The 19,311-nt window shown below is 38.6% G+C and overlaps 2 protein-coding genes across 2 annotated transcripts in view; one reads left to right on the top strand and one right to left on the bottom strand.

Moving 5' to 3' along the window:
• Window positions 1-8,117: 8,117 nt before the first annotated feature.
• LOC137976300 (pinopsin-like) lies at window positions 8,118-18,058 on the bottom strand. Its single transcript, XM_068823598.1, has 5 exons — window positions 17,965-18,058; window positions 12,269-12,491; window positions 11,114-11,353; window positions 10,241-10,442; window positions 8,118-9,165 (listed from the first exon to the last, which is right to left on the bottom strand). The coding sequence occupies exons 2-5, from the start codon at window positions 12,444-12,446 to the stop codon at window positions 8,742-8,744; spliced, it is 1,044 nt and encodes a 347-aa protein (XP_068679699.1). The 5' UTR covers window positions 12,447-12,491; window positions 17,965-18,058; the 3' UTR covers window positions 8,118-8,741.
• A 789-nt stretch (window positions 18,059-18,847) lies between these two features.
• LOC137977868 (uncharacterized) overlaps window positions 18,848-19,311 on the top strand; it is a 9,236-nt gene continuing 8,772 nt past the window's right edge. Inside the window, exon 1 of the mRNA XM_068825231.1 lies at window positions 18,848-18,907. The gene's annotated coding sequence lies outside the window, so the exon portion shown is untranslated. The remainder of the gene's footprint in view (window positions 18,908-19,311) is intronic.

Here is a 19,311-nt window from a genome sequence, read left to right as displayed (position 1 = left end):
TTAAGTAAACAATATTCCTAGAATTATAATCCAAACTGCGATTTATAGTATAACTAGTACCAGTAGCATGGCTAGAGAACCTATCTCCTACTATATACATAGATGGAAAGACTTTATATATAACTGCAAAGAGTACTGTTTCGGGGCCTTCTGGGCCTCATCAGTGCAGTGCTGATGCCTAGGATGGAGGTTAAGCTTAAAACGCCACCGAATGTCCCAAGATGTGGTACATCTAAGCCATGCCAGAGTGCTCAAACTAGCGAGCTAGTGAGAATGCATCTATATATATTATTCAACACATTCTGACAATGTCCAAATATGGTCATAGCGCGCTCAATATTCGTCGTCCGTACTCAACAGATATCCTGCGATATACGTAACGGAGAAAAATGGTAGTTTTTCCAGCCTTTTTTCCCAATAAACGTAGAAAAATGTGCTTTGTCATCTGCGATGTGTTTTATTCCCGGGTAATCGCAGCTATGACATATGGGGCATTTTCTTTATTGTTCAGTACTAATTACAATTGCATTTGGAATATTTCCATCCTTAAGCTAGTAAATTCGACGAATCAAAAGTCCAAGCATAGATAAGTTCATAACCATCTTTGTAAATGTGAAACTGCGACTTAAAATCGTGACATGATCGAGTTGAGGTGGCCTTGTTTGTAATGGTTTACAAACGCACTACAGAGCGGCGTCATTGGTTACTGTAAAGGATTGCATTTAGGGGCCAACCATTTAACTCTCGAGGGGGGGGGGGGAGGGTCAGGTTTTTCAGGCAACCTGGTGGGCAGGATATTTTTTTCCCTCCTAAATGCTCTGCAGGATATTTTTTTCTCTCCTCATTTTCTCTCTCCTCAAAAAAGTGTCGTGTTTACATTTACAGAATGTATTTACATTTACAATGTGGTTATTGCAGTAATAACTCTAATATGGAGCTGCAAAGCCTTAAAATGTTGTAAGCTATACAAAATCATTCTTGTATAGTTACATGTTTTCGGAATATCATTCTTTAGAATCATTTAATATTACCTAATAACAATATTCTCATGTTATAAAGTGATGCTCCACAGGTAGATTTGAAAATGTTTAGCTTCTTAATTAAAAAAATAGCTAAAAATAGCAAAAAGCAGTTCAGAAATGCTCATACGTGTAGCATGGTAATTACTGCTATAATCAGTAGTTACAATTTAAAAGTGGACTGAAATCTCCAAAACAAATGTGAAAGCAGAATTAAAGTTAGTTGATCATGGTCTAATTTGTTATATGTTGTCTTATATTATATAAGACATTACAAAAACCTTATATTTCAATAGAAAGTAATTACATGAAAATGCTTTAGTTGAAAAGATTAAAAATGAACAAATTATTTTTCTTTGTCTAATAAAACTGGATTCTTCACGTAGAAAAATTTACCTCCATTACTGCTTGTGATAAGCTAACGAGTTTGGATACAGTGCGAGCCAGCAAGCCAGAAATCCCTGATCCCAATAACCGCAAGCTACCTAAGGAACTGTAGGCTAACTGCAGTACTAACTAGGCTATTGTAGCTAATGTGTAATTTAGGCTAACAGTAAAGGCTTGCATGACTCCTATGACTTGGAGCCATGTGAACCGAGCAAGCAAGAAATCCCTTATACCATTATAAGGGCAAACCGCAAGCTACGTAAGCTAACTGTAGGCAAACCGGTGTGACGTTTAGGCTAACCAGAGTGTTGTTTAGGCCAATCAATGTGTTATTTTAATAGGATAACCAGAGTGGCTCGCTGGCTTGCAGATTATCCGGAATGGTTGCAGTTTTGCTGGGGTTTTTTAAAGCCCCCCAGGAATGATGAAATAGCTTTGCAACATTTTTTTTTCTTGCTTCCAGCAGTGCAAGAATTTTTTTTGTATTTCATTTGTGCTGCATGCAATTGTTTTCATCCAACAAGCGCCTGCAGGAAATTTTTTTTCAAAATCTCCCACCCCTCCTCAATAGTTAAATATCAAAGGTCTGTTGTGTAGTATAAATTTACAAGGACCAGTTTCTTCGGCTAAAACTAGATGTAATTTAAATTTCGTGAAGATGTTTTGGTTGAATTTGACGAAGAGTGATTCATAAAATATACCCACGGACATCCGTGCATGGTGAAAGAAATATAAACACATTTTCCCACATTAGCACATATGAACATAAATGGTGTCGGAGGAGAGCGCCAAAAAACATCAATAAATAAATACAGAACAACCCATTTCCGACAATCTGCTCTCGGCAAAAAATACCAAAAAATCAGAGGAGTATTCGGAACGTTTGGTGACCTATGCATTGTTTAGCAAATTTCCAATACTTACACGAATCGCGGAAAACCAAAAATCACGGTCTTTACTTTAATCCTATGTCTTTTTAATGTCGCGCTGTATTAAAATAGTTAACCTGCACGCCAATTAAAACTCAACAATGGAGCGAATCCGCTAAGAGGGTGGGTTGTGATGAATTGCATAGAAAGGGCACAACAAGAAACAAAAAGACATTTTACGTTTTTTTTAGCGAAGTGTTCAAAATGCGTGCCCTTTTACAAACGATTCAATTAGCACTCTTCGACATGCAAGTTTGAGAACATTATCGCATGTTTCTTTGTGCATGCTAAACGCGATGATCGTATCTCTTTTGTGATGTCACCAAACCCTGATAAAGCCCTACTGAGTATAAAACAAGTTTCAGTTCTTCCTCATCTGTAGAAGCTTATCTGCGGACAATTGAAAATACAGCCATGATCATGAAGAAAACGCCATTGAGTATTTATATAGCTCTGTGTGTCCTTCTCTTTCTTGAAGCGGGCCAGAGTCAATTGTCTTTCAACGCACAATATTCCAATCGCTACAGAATAGGACGCAACCAGATTGCTAAAGTGGTAAGGAACTTTCTTCTTACTAACGCCGTTTTTCGAATATAGTTTGTACCCACGCTAAACATCTTATGCTACACACATGTATGAGTTTATAGTTCGCTCAATTGTACCTGTTTTGGAATTGAATTTGATTAGGAATAATCTTTTTAGGTGAAAAATATCATTAATCTTTTGGTTTTTCCAAGACTCCATACACCGTTTTTTGGAAGACTTTAGCTTCATGCCTTAAATTCATGTAAGTCTTGTTCGATAATTGAGTTGGCTTGTTTTGATTCCGACGGAAGAAATAAGGAGTGACTAAACTAAATTTAAAAAAACACGCAATCAACTTTTTCCTTCAAGATAAATGTCCTCACTGGTCTTGTCTTTTTACTGTAACATTATAAAGGGAGGAAACACTGCAAATAAAGCGATTTTTTAAAGAGGAAGTTATCATTAAGATAAATTTAGACTTCAACGGATAAAATGCGAACGATAACGTCAGACTGAGCTGCAAAGCACACGACCTTTGTAGGAAAATTTTAGCTATTTCCTTTTAATTTATTCTAGAAGATGTTGCCTGTATCATTGTACAAACGAATGCTCCATCCCAAGAGGTTCATGAAAACACAAGGAAGAAATCTGCGGTCCAATCGAGAAAGTTATGATGGCAAACAGGTGTTTTTCAAGATGAGAGAAGACTAAGAGCTCATAACCTACAATAACGGATTTAAATAAGACATTTATCAAGACCGATAAAAAAGGGAGATCAAATGGAAAGCAAGCTTCAGTTGGCGATATATCGCAGAACTCCCGTTGGCGTAATATCAGTCACGTACTTCCGTAACAAATTCTTTAAGTATTTAAACCTTTTTTGTTCTGTAAGTTTAATACATTGCAAGGGTTTTCATTGCAAGTTACATTGCAAAAGTTTGCTTGCAAACTTGTTTGTTTATGAATAAAGTTCATCAATTAAAACATTATAAAAAAATTATTAGTGAGAAGTTTTAACTGACGATTTTGTTGTCTAGTTATTAGATTTTTGAGAGATTTGCGTCGCTCCTGTGATCATTACCAATATTAATTACATACTCGGAGTCGTATTAATTGATAACAACATGCAAAACAGAATTTTACTGAGGCGTGAGTTTTTTCATTTCTTCGCGTAATTCAGAACGAGGTTTCAAGGTATGCTTTTGTTTTTTGTCTTGAAATCGTGTTCAACGACCAGCTGAGGTATTAGTATGGTAACCATGGTATCCAAGTAGGCTTAGCGCCTACCGATCCCGCTTCGCGCCACTCAACCGCAAATGGTGGGTTCCAAAATGGCCGTCATTTAAATATTCTTTTGTTTCCATGCAAATTTGCCCTTGATGCCTCGTTCTTAAGCTGAAAATTCAAAAGAATATTTATATATAATCAGAAACCCATAAGGGTTGAAACGTGTAACGCGCATTCACAGCTTCCAAATATTCAGTGCGAACTGATTGGTTGAATGTTTCAGTGCTAAGTACCATATTTGGAAACCCCTCGCTCTTGTTGTTCCAGATATGGTACATAGCAAATTGAATATTCAGAAGCTTGTTTCCCAGCACACAAGGGACCGTTACACGTTTCAACCCTTATGGGTTTCTGATATAATAAAATCCCGTTGACAACCCAGAAATTGAAAAATGGCTCAAATCGCGTCGGATCTGGAAAATAACCACAATGGAAGGAAGCTATCCACAATAGCAATAAGTTTAGGCCTTTTAATTGAGATTTTTTTCATATAATTATCTTCTTAAGCTTTTGATCGGGATTCCCATACAAATCCGTATTGCTCACACTGAGATTGAGGCGACTGTGGGCTTGGAAAGTTAACGCCAGTCCCGATTTTTCCCATGATTTCCTCGTCCCGTCTCGACTGACTGTCTCAGAGGATAGGAAACTAGTCGAAGTCAAGCGGAAGGTTCAACTGCCACAAAGATTGCCGTGTCAAAATCCGAAAAACTAAATCTTCTTGGCTGTTTGAAATAGTTGCTTGCAAGGTTCACACAGTTTTACAAGTTTATGTAACAGAAACGACATGAAAAACTTACTAGATAATGTTTTATCGAAATTTTAATTTTAGCGGGCTGAACAGAGGGCCGTACTGTCAAATAGGGCCCGCTAATTTAGCCAATCACAGCGTGCGTGCTATCTCAGAGATATAATAAATGTGTATAAACACAGCTCCTAATTTACTTGAAAGGCTCAAACTGCTGAAATTCATAGGGATAGACATTTTGTTTTTCAACCAAATAGCTTTGTATCTTGGTGTCCTGCAAGGTGACAAATTGGAAATTGGAAATTGAAAATGCTGTATTTTCGAAACGCACGTCACGGAACTGGACTAGTCTGAAGTGTCAGCCGTCAGACGGCTGACACTTCAGACTAGGAACTGGACGAACCGTCGTTAAATTACCGAAAGCATAATAAAAGATCTCCTTAAGCTTCCCCTCGGTAGCATTTCTACCAGTTTAGATAAATTAGTATTAACTCTTGTTCTTTGGTCATGGCTCGATTAAAAATAAATCGCAAACAGCGGTAATGTATAACATCACAAATAAGTTGACCAATGACATCTACGACCGGAGTTCTTATAGTAGTATCTACTGACGTTACACTTCCGCTCAGGTTGTCGAAACGTCAGTCAATGTCATCTCAAACAGTCCTTCTCAGGACTACACTCACCCGGACGATCGTACTTTACTTAATTATGATATGTGGATATGTGATCAGTTCGACATTTTAGCCTCTGGCAAAATTGACTTTCGTTGTAATGTTACAGAACCGTACTTAGCCAGCAGTGAGAAGCTGTTGCTGCCATAATAAATTCTACTGTTTAAAGAACTTACTGTTAAGATCTTTTCAGTTAATCTCGGTTCTAGACCCCTCACTACATAAATATGTGAGTCGTTTTCAAACAATATAAGGCTATTTTTGAAAATGTGTGATACCTAGCATACGAAACGTCTTCACAAATTGCGTTGGTTTACCATGTTTGTCACCGCTGTTTGTGTTTTATTTTTAATCATGATTTCTATTCTCAGCTGTTTATAAGACTAATGGATGATATAATTGTCATCACGTATTTATTGTGGGACTTTTCTTTTTGAACATCGTGGGGCAGAGGAGACCTCACTAATCTACTGGGCCTTCAATTATCATTTGACTTGATTTGCGTTAATTGTTAATTGCAGTTTACTGTGTCTCCAATTAGTGCTCCAGCGCTAGAACGACTTGACACTTAAATAAAGCTCCTCCTTTCCTGTTATCTTAGATGGTTTTCAAGTTAAAAGGCATCGACAAACGGACAAAAATATCGGTACATGGCGACCAGAATATTTGAATCTTGTCTTCGAGGGATGAAAGTGGTGTTTTTTAATCTCGAAAATAAAAACGTCCAAACTAAATAAGGAAAAGTAGGAATCAACTAAAATCATCAATATCCTCACTCAGTGTATGAAAATGCAGCCCCTTATGCGACGCATTTCACGTGTTACAGTGTTTCCGCTTCCGAATACAATACAGGAGCTTCGGTAACCTCGATCTTTATTTAATAACTAATGCGATTTGAACTTCTGCTAAGCCTAGCTCCCCAAATCTTTCCTATTCTCTGAAAATTCTACGCAAAGATAATGGGTTCTAAGGAAAACTTAATAAACAAAATATCATTGGCAGTTTTTTGCGCAACGCCCAACATCGTCCCCAGACGGTCCCCCAGACGTCCCTTTTGTCATGTGCTCGATCCCCGTCGCTGACCAAAAGGATCGCGGCCTCTGGGAACGAGCGCAAAGAGCTAAATCGGTATGCTGTTGTATTGTTGCATGTTGCTGTGTTGAGGGCAACATGCATCATAATAATGGAAGGAAGGGTGCAGATGAAAAGAAGGATAATAAAACATGAATTCATTTTCATAAATTGTCGCTCCACACTGTGTGCTTTGGAAGGTGATGTATGAAGGTTAATTGAACTCTCTGATTTACCGGTGATGAGATTGCGTCGACGGAAAAAAAGTACGTTTCTATTGCGCCTGTGCTTGCGAAGGCTCACAAGCATTGCAACGTAAGACAGCATGAAAAGAAATGGATTGATTGTTGCGTGTAGAAAAACATCAAGCAACAAAAGAACATGCTTCGAAATCCTTGAAAACTGAAGGAAAGAGAAGGTCGTCGTATATACAAATATTCCAGTTACTAAGGCTGTGAAGCGTGTCTTTGTAACAAATTGTTTATAGAAATGTGGATACGCAACCGCCAAAAAATGAGACCATGACAGAAACAAAACAAGCAAAAATGACGAGTTCACAAACACTGGAGGAAGAAATTCAATGAACCCTTTAACATCTTCCGACAGGTGTTTGAATCGGCGTTAATGTAACAGATCGAAAACGTTGGCAGCACTACCAGACCGGTGATCAACTCTGCAACAGCTATGGCAAAAACTAAGTTCATCGTGGGACTCTTCAATAGGCGTTTTCTTTTTCCCCAAAGCGTCACCAAAAGAGCGATATTTGAGGCAATTGTGATAACGGCTAAAACTCCGAGGAAGACTCCAGAAATGAAATTCAGACCATGAATCTGTAGTATTTTCCTCAGCGCCCTCGCCCGTCATGACCAGCGGAATTCAAGCAAACTTTGTTTACATCCAAGTTTTTTTTCCTTATCTGATAAACTTATGCCTCTGTCCGTATTCCCAGGCCGGCAGACAGCAAGAAAAGATATAATTGCCGTCATTAAAAATGGGCCTCGTCTTATGCAATGAGGTCTTGTCACTGAGTTCGTGACATCTAAATCGCATCCTCACGGTTTAAATTCCAAAACTGATTTCCAGTTATCATATATTTACACGAAATATATTTAGAAACCAGAAAGATAAATGCTTCCAATCTCTGAACTAATAGGCTAGTTTCAAATTGTGCAGCAACAAAAGAACAGGGTCGAGGTTCAGGGGAATAATTTGCATTTTCCTTTGTTCTGAACAATACTAAATGCTAATTATTCCCCTGAACCTCGACTCTGTTCTTTTGTTGCTGCACAATTCGAAAGTAGCCTATTGACATGATCCTTGAATGAGGATGACAGTTGCAAGGATTGACGCAACTCTTACCAAATCGTTTCACAAAACACGTATATTATTTCCACAACAATGTAGTGTATAGTCAGTGATCGTACAAGTATAGTGACTCTAGCGAAACTACAACTGATTCTGACTGAATTATTCAGTCTGGAAACAGCACACATTTCCTCTCCATCAACATACTATCAACCAAGGGAATATAAGGCAACCATATTAGACCCCTTCACGGTGAAAGCTATTTGAAATCTATTATTAGCTCTGCGGCCTAATGCGTGGTTATTTCAATGACGACACCTCATTAAATGACTTCCGCAGCCTGGGCGCAACCTAAAAATAACTTTCAATTAATTATCATGGGGCACTGGGATTCGCTCTCTGATCTCTTACTCAAGAGGCATAAAAGAAGAAACGAATGGAGAAGAAACTTTTTCACTCTAACATTACTACAGTGTTATTACACATGCACGGTAGTGGCTTGGTTTGACCACTGTGCGTTATTACTTTAAAATGATAAAGGGGACACTGTTTAGTCTATGTAAACAGTTTAAAATTTCTGTGTCGTGGGACCCGTTTCTCGGAAGTCCGGATGATTTTCCAGACCCACGAAACCCTTTTTTAAACAACCATACGCTGATTCTTTAAATCCTGGTCTGTTAATGTGTTTTAAAGACAAGATACAAAGCAAAGTTGTATTGAAACGTATTTTTTTAAGGAGATAGAAGTATTATTAGGTGGGGCATTAAAAAAAAGACCCCACTCTTTTCAGTCAGTTTCAAAGATTCCGGTGATGAGAAGCATAGCCGCTTCTTCGCATCTCGATGCCGATGCCATCTGTAGCACTGTCGGGACTGGCAAGATCGGAATTCTCGGTGCTTCCATTTCCTATCCGATTTTGCGAGCATCTGCAGAGATTCAGCAAAGTGATCCTGAACCTGGCGTTTAGGAACACGTACAGGATCGGGTTGTAAATCACTGACGCCTTGGCCATTAACTCTGGTATCATAGAGAAGGCTGGAGATACAACATCACGGCCCAGGATTGAACCCACAAGGCTGGAGACGGCGTATGGGGACCAACTGATGAAGAAAGCAAGTGTCATGGCCAACACTATACGTATTGTTTTTCTTCTGGTTTTCATTTGCCTTTCCAAGGCCAGATCATTTGATCCTCTTATAACCGAGTTACTCCTGACATACCTACAAACAATAGAGGAAAACTATATCAATTTTTTCGGTGCAATGATTGTGCTGATCTTCTTATTTATGACATGCGCACATCCCCTGGTGCTCCAGACACTACTTTAGTCTTCGGGTCCCGCGATCCTTTCGGTCAATATCAGAAATAAATACTTGTGAAATTTTGACAAATGGTCGATCTGATAGACATGAAAGTAAGGGCCATTATTACACCAAATGAATATGTTGGCTGTGAAAACTCTTGCTTTCGTAACCAGTCAGATGTAAGATTTTTTTTTATTGGTCAAGTTTTATTCTCAATCTAGCTACCAGTCTCTTCCTTTAGGGGCCATAATTAAGTGAAGTCAGAAACCCATAAGGGTTGAAACGTGTAACGGCCCCTTCTGTGCTGGGAAACAAGCTTCTGAATATTCAATTTGCTAAGTACCATATTTGGAACAACAAGAGCGAGGGGTTTCCAAATATGGTGCTTAGCACTGAAACATTTAACCAATCAGTTCGCACTGAATATTCGGAAGCTGTGAACGCGCGTTACACGTTTCAACCCTTATGGGTTTCTGGTGAAGTACGATCATCCGGACGAGTGTAGTCCTAAGAAGGATTGTTTAGGATGATATTGACTGACGTTTCAACAACCTGAGCAAAAGGGATCTTCAAAGTCAAGTGTTTTGTGTAACGTTAGTAGATGGCATAGACACTCTCGTCGTTGATATGATTGGTAAACGAATTAGGTCGTGATGTTAATGGTCGACTGTCAGTTAGGCCTAGATGTCATTGGCTGTGAAGACTGTAAACAGTGATTGGTGAGTTCCGATCCATTTAGGTGTAAGGTCTGTACGTGTATTGTAAAGTACGTTGGTCTTTTATTGTTGTAAAATAAGGCGGTAATTGTGTTGTTTTTCTGTTGTTGATGTCGTCGACAAGTCGTTTATAGAGCCAGTGCAGTGTTCAAAGTTAGTAAACCAGCTTTCCAATGCGATCCGTGTGTTTGTAATTAGCACTGTACTGAGGTAACGTATATTCTGCAGAGTCCCAGTCGATCAAATTGAAATGGCCGAAAAACAAGAGCATTTACCTGAATATTCCTGCATAGCTGCAGGCGATGATAAACGAAGGCACGAAAAAGCCGAACAAAAGCAGAAATATGATGTAACTTTTGTCAGAAGGATCTTGTGAGTACCAGTCAGGATGGCAACTGATCCGTGAGGGAATGGGGATGAATTGATTCCAGCCTATTGCTGGAGGAACAGTTAAAACCAATCCATAAATCCACGTGCCTTGAAACAAAAGGTATCAACTCATTATTAACTCAACATATTTACTTTTTATTTTAGTTTGTTCCGTGTCGCCTTAGTAGAGAACATCAAGTCCTCTATATGAATTCAAGCAACCAACGTATTCTTGGTTTACATCCACGTGATGAGACGGCCATGCTGGTGTACAAAACAATAGAAAATGGCCCAACAAGTTTTGCATAACAATAGAGTCAAATTCCCAAAAGGCATTTTACTGCATTGTTCTGTACATCAACATGGCCGCCGTGTAGTTAATGTTATATATTAGTGTGTAATTTGTAATTTTTAAGGTTGTTCATTAACAATGTGTATTATTTTGTAGGTTAGTAATAGCAAATCATATCAGTTATGTAATTGTGTGATGTAGGAACAATACATTTTTTTGAAAATTACATTTAGTGTCAAAAGTAGTGTCATGCAAACTTGGGATATCAGACGGAAGAGCGAAAACAAGTTGCTCCGCCCGACTTGCGGGGTCGCTTTCTCTGGAGCATTGCTCTGGATGAATGTGCTTTCTTTGCCTTATGATTGTAAGCGCATTTTGTTGTCTCTCTCTCTCTGTTTCTTGAGATTGGCCATAATTCCTTGGATTTGGGTTTTACATGACTATATTTAAAAATCGTGTGTCATAAAAGTTTGTGTATCATACTCACCGAAGATCAGCGAGACCTCTAACTTTCTACTCATTCTGTTCTGGTGCGCCAATTCATTCCTCGCGATCCCTTTATATGAAATAATTCCCATGATTGACAGTGTAGCTATAGATGTAAGTCCAGTGAGGCAGTTGATTATAGCCAACCATATACAAAGAGAGGGCACCTTGCCTGTGTTGGCGAAATCTGCGGTGTTATAGTTCACAGCTACCGTGTAACCCAATAAGCACACCACGAGGTCTAAAAAACAGTACGTAAAAAAATGTCCAAAAATTCCGATTATGCCCGATTTTCATTCGCGAAATACAAGTCATAAATTGATTCCATAGTTTTGCCGAAATGTTAAATCTGTATATGTCATTTCACTTGAGGATTCTTTTTGCGCATAAATAAAAGACATGTGTTTGCAAGTTTTGTCCAGTGGAAAGCTTAAAAAGATAAGTGGGCCAAACTCGTATTCTATTGGATGAACTGGAAGAAGCATGTAGCCAAGGCTGATGCGAGGAAATAATGTGGATGGGAAAAGAGTCCCCCGCCTACTCCATTTTTTGCTTGTGCTTGTCAAAGCGCGAAAATATGGAAATGCCTGTTGGATATTTGCGGAAACAAAACCTCGGCGGGTGGAAAGAGATGAAGTTGTCTTTGTGGGGTGGTGTAAGTCGCTAATTAGTAATTTTCCGTTGTCTTAAATTACGTCTTAATTCTTCTCTCTCTCTTTCTTAGTAGCCTACGCCTCCCGTGGCTGGGGCTTCTCATTCCCTTTATGTAACTGAGTTTTTAAGCTTGTGTGAAAACTTGGAACCTTTTTGTTGCACTTTATAATATCTATAAAACTCGCTTTTACGTTACGGCAAACAGCAAATGTAGGACTGAAATTTGCATTTTGCCAAAAATCAAAGAAACTTGTTTGATTTTAGCTCATTTCTTGATCGTTAGCTTCAGATCGACCTCGTTCCCAGGGCGGGTCTACTATCGGCAGAGAAAACGCCTGAGACGAATCAGAAACCCCTGGCCATTTTCATGCCTTTATGACAAGCAACAGCCTGGCGTTTGCCGTGTCACGTTATTGCGATGCTAATTTCTCTAATGGCAACTGAGAGGTAAAGAACCTGAAATGAAATAATAGAGAAGCAAAAGCTTGGATAAAATGCACACCTGCGACACACAGATTAATCATCAAACTCGACATGCTCTTGGTGCGGTGCTCTGGTTGCAGAAGAACAATGACGGTCAGCGCATTTCCAACGAGGCCTATGCTTAATATCATAAACATGGAAGCACCATAATAGGCGTACAGATATCTCCCTCCATGGAGCTCATATGTAGACACCATGATTGACTGTTTTCTCTGTAGGTACTTTTTCTTCTTGGTTTTCAGCTAGAAGCAGTATAAGTTCAGTTTTAGCAAGAGAGAATAACTGTTTGCTTTACGTCACTACTTCAGCAGCAGGATTACAAACATTTTACAACTTCATATTTTTGTCACTCGTGAGACTAGAGGGAAGTTATTTTGATCATTGTTGGAAACGATGTTTGCAGGGATTTTTTAACTATAGAGTTCCCCTATTTATCTTCAAATCTGACCGAGGTCGCTACGCTTGGTGATCGGCTAAAGCCTCGATGCACATTCTTAACCAATTGTGGAGTTTTGTCCCGCCTTGCATTATTATTGACATATCTTGGCTCGATTGAGAACCCGTTGACTGACAGTTTTATCTATGAGATAAGTCCGATTACACATAAAGGCCCGTGCAAACGCTCGCAACATTGTTGGCCAACAAGACGCAACGTTATTGGGCCCAACATGTTGCGAGCGTTTGCACACCATGTTGTGCGTTGTTGCGTGTTGTTGCGACTTGTTGGAAGTTGCTGGATGAAGTTTGAAACCGGTCAAACTTCAGAGCCAACAAGTGCCAACATTTCTGTTGTTTCGCGGTCATCGAAGCGTGGTCCAACAATGTTGCGTTCGTTTGCACAGGACATCCAACAATGTTGCGTGTTGTTGCGAGCGTTTGCACGGGCCTTAATATTATACAGTTCAATTGACAACCTCGTTCGCAGGGCTTTTCTCCACCGAGGAGGGGGAGAAAAACCCTGGGAACAAGGTTGTTCAATCAGTAAGTGTCCACTTGGGGCTTCATAAGACAAATTTACCACACCTTCGGTGGAATTTACCCAGCTGAGATTGCTTATTGTGCAGTTTACAATCCGTTTTTAAGGGTGCCTTAGAGATCCCTCTTTCCCAAATTCAAGTTAGACCATCACATCTTGGAAATTTTGTGAAAAATGAAAAATAAAACGGATTGTTGTGCCAGGTGTGACCTGATACTGGTGTAGTTTTGCCTGCTTGTCAATTCAGGATATTCATCCACCCTGCCCCTTCTCATATCATTCGTAATGTTACCTCCTTAGACGAAACAGATCAATCATACAAGTGACACTAGCCTTATTCAATTTTCCCTTTCTTTCCATCCTTCTTCCCGACACCATACGAAGGGGTATATTCACATTTCGGTATGTAAAAGTGATGAGTATGAGATACAATTACTATCAGTGGTAAGGGATCATTGTACTAATCAACTGATTTGTTAAACTGTGCTATGCAATGACTATGCTAACATGAACAGAAAGTTTACCATTCAAAAGTGACGACGAAATACCAAAATTCAGAGATTTATAAAGAAAAGACCCTGCCTAACAAACTTATCAGAACCGAAACACTGATAAAGAAAATTTTCAGGCATTGACAATAAACGGATACCTTTTAAGAGTTACTTACATATGTTGATAGGTTCAGAAAGTATCATTCAAAAGTTACTCATTTGTGAGTCTTTGGCGCGATGACAATAATCGGCTTCACGTGTCCAGTGACAGTGGCTCAAATGAAGGCATACACTATACGCCTGCAAAAGTTATCTTAAGGCAACCTATCTTTCCTTTATTTTGTTGTTCTCTACAGTGTAATCGGTTATTGACAGCTTTCGCGGTATGACCTCTCTAATGCCCTTTTCCTTCGCCTCTCAATACACCAACGTCATTGCTAGAAATAATACGTTAAATGCGAAAACTCAGCACTGCCCCAAATTTGTTTAAAGGAATGGTCATGCAGGATATCTCTCATAAAGGAAACCGGAAAACAATTTTGTTCTCAATTGGAGAAGCGATTTTTCACGTGTATAGGTTTCAAAAGATAATAATGGTAAAAACGTGACTTTTAGAACACGAGGATGACGAGAATGAACCATCCCAGGAGAAAAGCTGAAAGAATAAACTACTCTTAAGTAAGACACGTGAGAGGGCAGGTTGATTTCCAAGGGGGATTTTATGATAAGTTATATTTAGGCCTAACCTAATGTACAAAGCGATAATCGAACTCCCTTCCCTGAAGCTGCTGCATGCATCAGGGACTTAATTTAAAACCACACTCAAGGACCAGAGTAATAATGCATTATTTATCTGATAACAGAGATTTTCTTCAGTTTTAAGGGACTGAAAAAATATTTCCTGATGCGTGAATCTGCGAAGAGCTGTATTCATCATACTCTACAGCAATGTTAGAATGCCTTATTTTAGTTTAAAATTCTGTCAAATTCTATTAGACGGATTATTAAGAATGAAATGTTCCTTTAATCTGTGTATAGGTGAAACTACAGTAGCCCTAAGCTGTCTCTACTTCATCGTGTGAGATGTATTTTTTTCCCGGCAAGTCGGCTTAAGGGAAAAAGGAAATCACGGTTGGGGAATAAGAGTGTTTCGAAAGTGTCATAACTTTTTCCCGCTCGAAGTATACTGTGAGCACTTTCTGCTGAGAAAAGTGATCTTTTGCGCCTTAAACGAGAAGTTTGGCATTGTCCAAAGATTTAGCAAATGCTAAACCAGTTTGACAACATAATAAGTTCGGGATTCTTTGTCTCGTTTCTCAAATCTCCCTAAAAGCAATTTGAAATTCAATGATCAGCTTGTTACGACTTCTAGTTTCATATCTAGAAACGATTTTATCTTATTTAGGTTACAAGGAGAATTATGGCTTCCGAAGGCGAGCCCAAAACCTTTCGAAACTCTAAAAGAACGGCATACTGCAGGCCAGGCCAACAAAATGTAAATTTTACCCCATTTTCCGTCGTAGAACAATTTAAAACTTCAGACTCCAAAACAACTCCTAAACAACAGGAAGGTGCATGCGATCACAGCATGCTTACTTTAAAAATTGTACAAACACCGTCAGTTAATGGAGCTGAAAGGAGAGATTTTAAAAAATGGTATTTAATTGAGCTCCATTAACGGATTGCCGAGAACTGAATCTGGAAATGAAAAAGTCATTTCCTATAACAGATTCCGGCAATTTTCTTGCCGCCAAAACGGATCCCGGCGATCGAGAGATCTTTGGGATATAAAATAATACAGTATATTGAAAAATATCAATGCTAGTCCTTGAACAGATGAAGAGAAATCTTATTAGATGGTCCCTTTCCTTAAAACTCAAAGATAAGTAACAGCAACTTAAGCAAGTCGTTTTTCACTCCACTTTTCAGTGGATCTGTAACTTTAAACTCTTTAAATAAGGATATATTTTATTTCATAACGAACAAACTTATTAATTTGACCTGCAATTCCCGTTTTACAGGTGTTTTAGTTAAATTGAAAATGTCCAGGGACGCTACATGGCTAATCAAAATGGTTTCAGACGCCATCAAATTCTTGGTCCTTTTAATACAGAATAATTGATGTGATTGATCAGAATAATTTCTTTGAATAATTCGAGGCTGGAGGAGGACAGTTCGTGATAAATTGCCACTGGAATTGTGATTAATTGAAAACATACACTCGCCATGAATGCGCCGCTGCTTTTAGCGAATATTCTAAACTCACCCACTGATTTGCAAACAAAGATCGTCGTTGTACAAACGTTCACCTACAGGGTTGGTGACAAGTGCTTGTGACGTGGATCGTAGACTGGTTACCAAGGCAACGCGCACCGCTGGATTTTCAACTACAAGCTGCGTTTGTTTTCGTTCAATTTTGAGATACATAATTGCAGATGTTAGCGGAACTTTTATAAATCTGTGGACTGTCTAAAACTTAGTTATTAATTCAAAATTACATCGGCAAGAAAGAAAAAAGGAAATGCTACCCATCGTTTGCTTTTCAGAGGCAACAAAGAGGTATCAGAACGTTCATATATATCTTGAATTATTCATGAATGATTTCTCAGAGATCCAAAACGAATCAGTTCTTTTCCGTTCAGTTACCGCCACTTTCAGTGCCAAAACTTAAATGAACAACGGACAATCCAAAAGTGGAGTTTATAGCATTAAATATTTTGAGAGCTAGGGGATAGTTAATAAAAAGAATAAATTCAAAGCATTTTGAGTTAACGAAGTGTACTCGTTTCAGGGGCACCCAACGTCAATTTTCGGAAAATATCTGTTCGGAAGACGATTTGAGATCTAGAATTTTCGGAACATTTGTTGTAAAATTTCTTGCTTGCCTGCCTGTCCTAGGATTTTCGAACATCTAAAAATTGTTATTAATTGCCCATTTTTAACTGATTTTTTACCCTAAAAAGGTCACTTAGAATTTTCGGGAGCCTTGTTTCTGGCTGAAATTTTCGAAAAGGTAAGTTTTGATCCCTATAATTTTCGGATCACTAGACTTTCAGCTAGGAAATCCGAACAGATGAAAAATTTTTAGGGGATAAAAATATGCCTATATCTACCTTTTAAATACTAAAATACGTTTAACGATGCTATGTCTAAGTGGTTTTGAACTATGTTCTCGTTGGGTGCCCCTGTCGTTTTTAAGAGAAATGAGTGCATCGTGGACATTGAAGAGCTGTGAAAGGTGACATTTGAAAAAAATAAGTATTTTATAAGGAGGGGCATTAATTTAATTGCAAAAAGTGAATTTTGGGCCGCCAATGAGGCACTCAGAAGAGCACACGGATTACAGTATTGCTGTTCAGTGTTTATTAAGACATGTCGTTTAATCCTGGACGATGGGCAGAAGCGACCACAACACAAGGAGCCGGTTCCTGGAAGGTGTAATAACTCTATTCCAGTAATAAATGTGCCTTATTCTGGCACATTTATCCATGCAATAGAGTTATTTCACCTTTCAGGAACTAGCCTCTGGGCGCTATGAGATATCTTACAAAAGTTATTCCTCGAGATGCGTAAGAAATTTATTATCGTTAATTTTTTTGTTTTTTTCTACCAGTGTTTTTTCTTTCTTTCTTTTTTTCACCAGGCAGCGCCGAAAAGTAAAACCGACCTTCCTAAACGGTTTTTATAAAAGGTTTCAAAAGATGATATAAAAAGAGGCGAATTAAGCATTGAGCTTTAAGAGAGGGATTTGTCAGTAATGTCAACTTATAGCTGATCCGATAGAACGGCGGCTGTGAGATGAGGTATATAATTGCCGGGCACCCTATCTTCGAAAAAAACAAAAATTCATACTCTTCATACTCGTTGGCGTGTAATTATAATAAAAAATAAACTTAAGACGATGAACAAAGCATCACGGTAGCACTAAGATCCGGCAACGCGCTGAACTTGCTTCTTATTTCAAGAACTTAGCTTTGTTGATGATCGCCGGAGAAACTCCCATGCTGGTAGTAAGTTTTTTGTTAATCAAGTTATTTTGTAATAATATCTTTTAAAGTAAAAGAAACATGTCATTAGTTCGAGTACTTCAACAAACAGATACGTGAGGATTAACCATAAAGCTGAGTTAATATTCAGAGTAACAAGCAAAACTTACCGACAAGTTTAACAAGCAATGTCAGTCAGCAAAATGTTTGTGTCATTAATTCAAAATGTTTTGATCAAAGAGAAATGGCACATAGGACTTACCAACTGAGCTGAGCCTAGATTCAGAGAAAAAGTGTTTGGAAGAGGTGAAAGTCTCTCACGTTGCTGTATAACCTGTGATTTCTGAGGCGTTCCTTTATTGTTTATACTTTGAGGGAAAGTCGTGGTCGCTGTCATGTCAGTGTAGTTTATATGATAAGCTGTTTGCAGCTGTTTCGGAAATTAAGCAGCGTCACGTGACTAACGGATAAACCTATGTCTGTTTAGACTTACAAGTTAAGTGCTTCAAACCACTGCCAACACTCCATGACGTATAGGACTTGCTCCGTGACAGGGCTGAAAATCTGCTAGCTTTTTTGCAGCTACCTTTAGAGCAACTTCACAACCAATTTTCCTTTCAGCTGAAATTGTGTTGTCGTTATTCCCTTAACGATACCATAACAATAAACACGTTACTAGGAAGTAAACCCGTCATTTCAAGACTGTTGGGGAAACGATGAAGAAAAATGACCCTGAGGCATTAGTTTAACAGATAGAAAGAGACGCATTTATTCCCCCTAAACTTTGCTCCGTTACTTCAGGTGTAGCTGTCTTTTTTTTTTCTCGTTAAGTGGATATCATTGATAAGCAGGGTTTTAAAAGGTAATGCTTAAAAAACATGCGAAAAAAGCTTTCTAAGGTCATTCTAATTTGAAAAAAGCGGGAACAACATTTCAGCTTGCTGGAACAAAAAAACGTGCTGATTTTCATTTTAGAGACTCAACAGGAACACAATGATGCGATAGTGCTGTATTCACTAAAAATTTTAAATGAGACATATCAGCTGTCAACGTTAAGGAGCGCATGTTTCCGGTCTCAAAGGATTCCTTTAAACTATATTTGATATTTTTTAAACCAAATTTTAAAGGCTGACAGACCAAAAGATCTCCAATTGAATTAAGCTTCAATTTCCAGGTTGGACAGCCCAATATATTCCACGATATAGGTTTGGACTGTATAGTTTTATTCTTTGGTATGGTCTTCTAGAAGGGTTAAGTTATCATGTGTAAGGCCATCTTATCACTGGTCATATAGATAACGTGTTGTGAAGCCATAGCAAAAGAATCAGAATATAAGTTCTCTGGGGGTTGAAATGGTTGTTTCGTTTCGCAAATACGGCAAAGTTCTAGCCGGTCTCCTGAGCGACCGGTGTGGCGTTAACCTTTGGGTGACGAGTAGAATTTGAATTTGAGAAGATGTTCGTTCTTTTCTCCAGCATGTGAGAGAGTGACTTTCATAGGTCTATGACCTTGAAAAATAAACGTAAACAAAAGTGCAAACCATTTAAGGACGGTGCCTACTATTGCCCCGGTATATGATTATGCGGGAAATGTAGATCTTAACAACTGT

Source organism: Montipora foliosa, chromosome 11 (genome assembly GCF_036669935.1).
Source record: "Montipora foliosa isolate CH-2021 chromosome 11, ASM3666993v2, whole genome shotgun sequence".
In the NCBI taxonomy this organism is placed as follows: Eukaryota; Metazoa; Cnidaria; class Anthozoa; order Scleractinia; family Acroporidae; genus Montipora; species Montipora foliosa.
The sequence above is the reverse complement of the archived record's forward strand: the minus strand, read 5'-3'. Positions and strand labels throughout refer to the sequence as shown.

Coding starts and splice junctions, on each gene's coding strand:
- LOC137976300 (XM_068823598.1), bottom strand. CDS start 12,446: ATGGTGTCTACATATGAGCTCCATGGAGGGAGATATCTGTACGCCTAT. Junction 11,354..12,268: donor GATTAATCTGTGTGTCGCAG/GTGTGCATTTTA, acceptor ACTGTTTTTTAG/ACCTCGTGGTGTGCTTATTG. Junction 9,166..10,240: donor AGCTATGCAGGAATATTCAG/GTAAATGCTCTT, acceptor TATTGTTTGTAG/GTATGTCAGGAGTAACTCGG.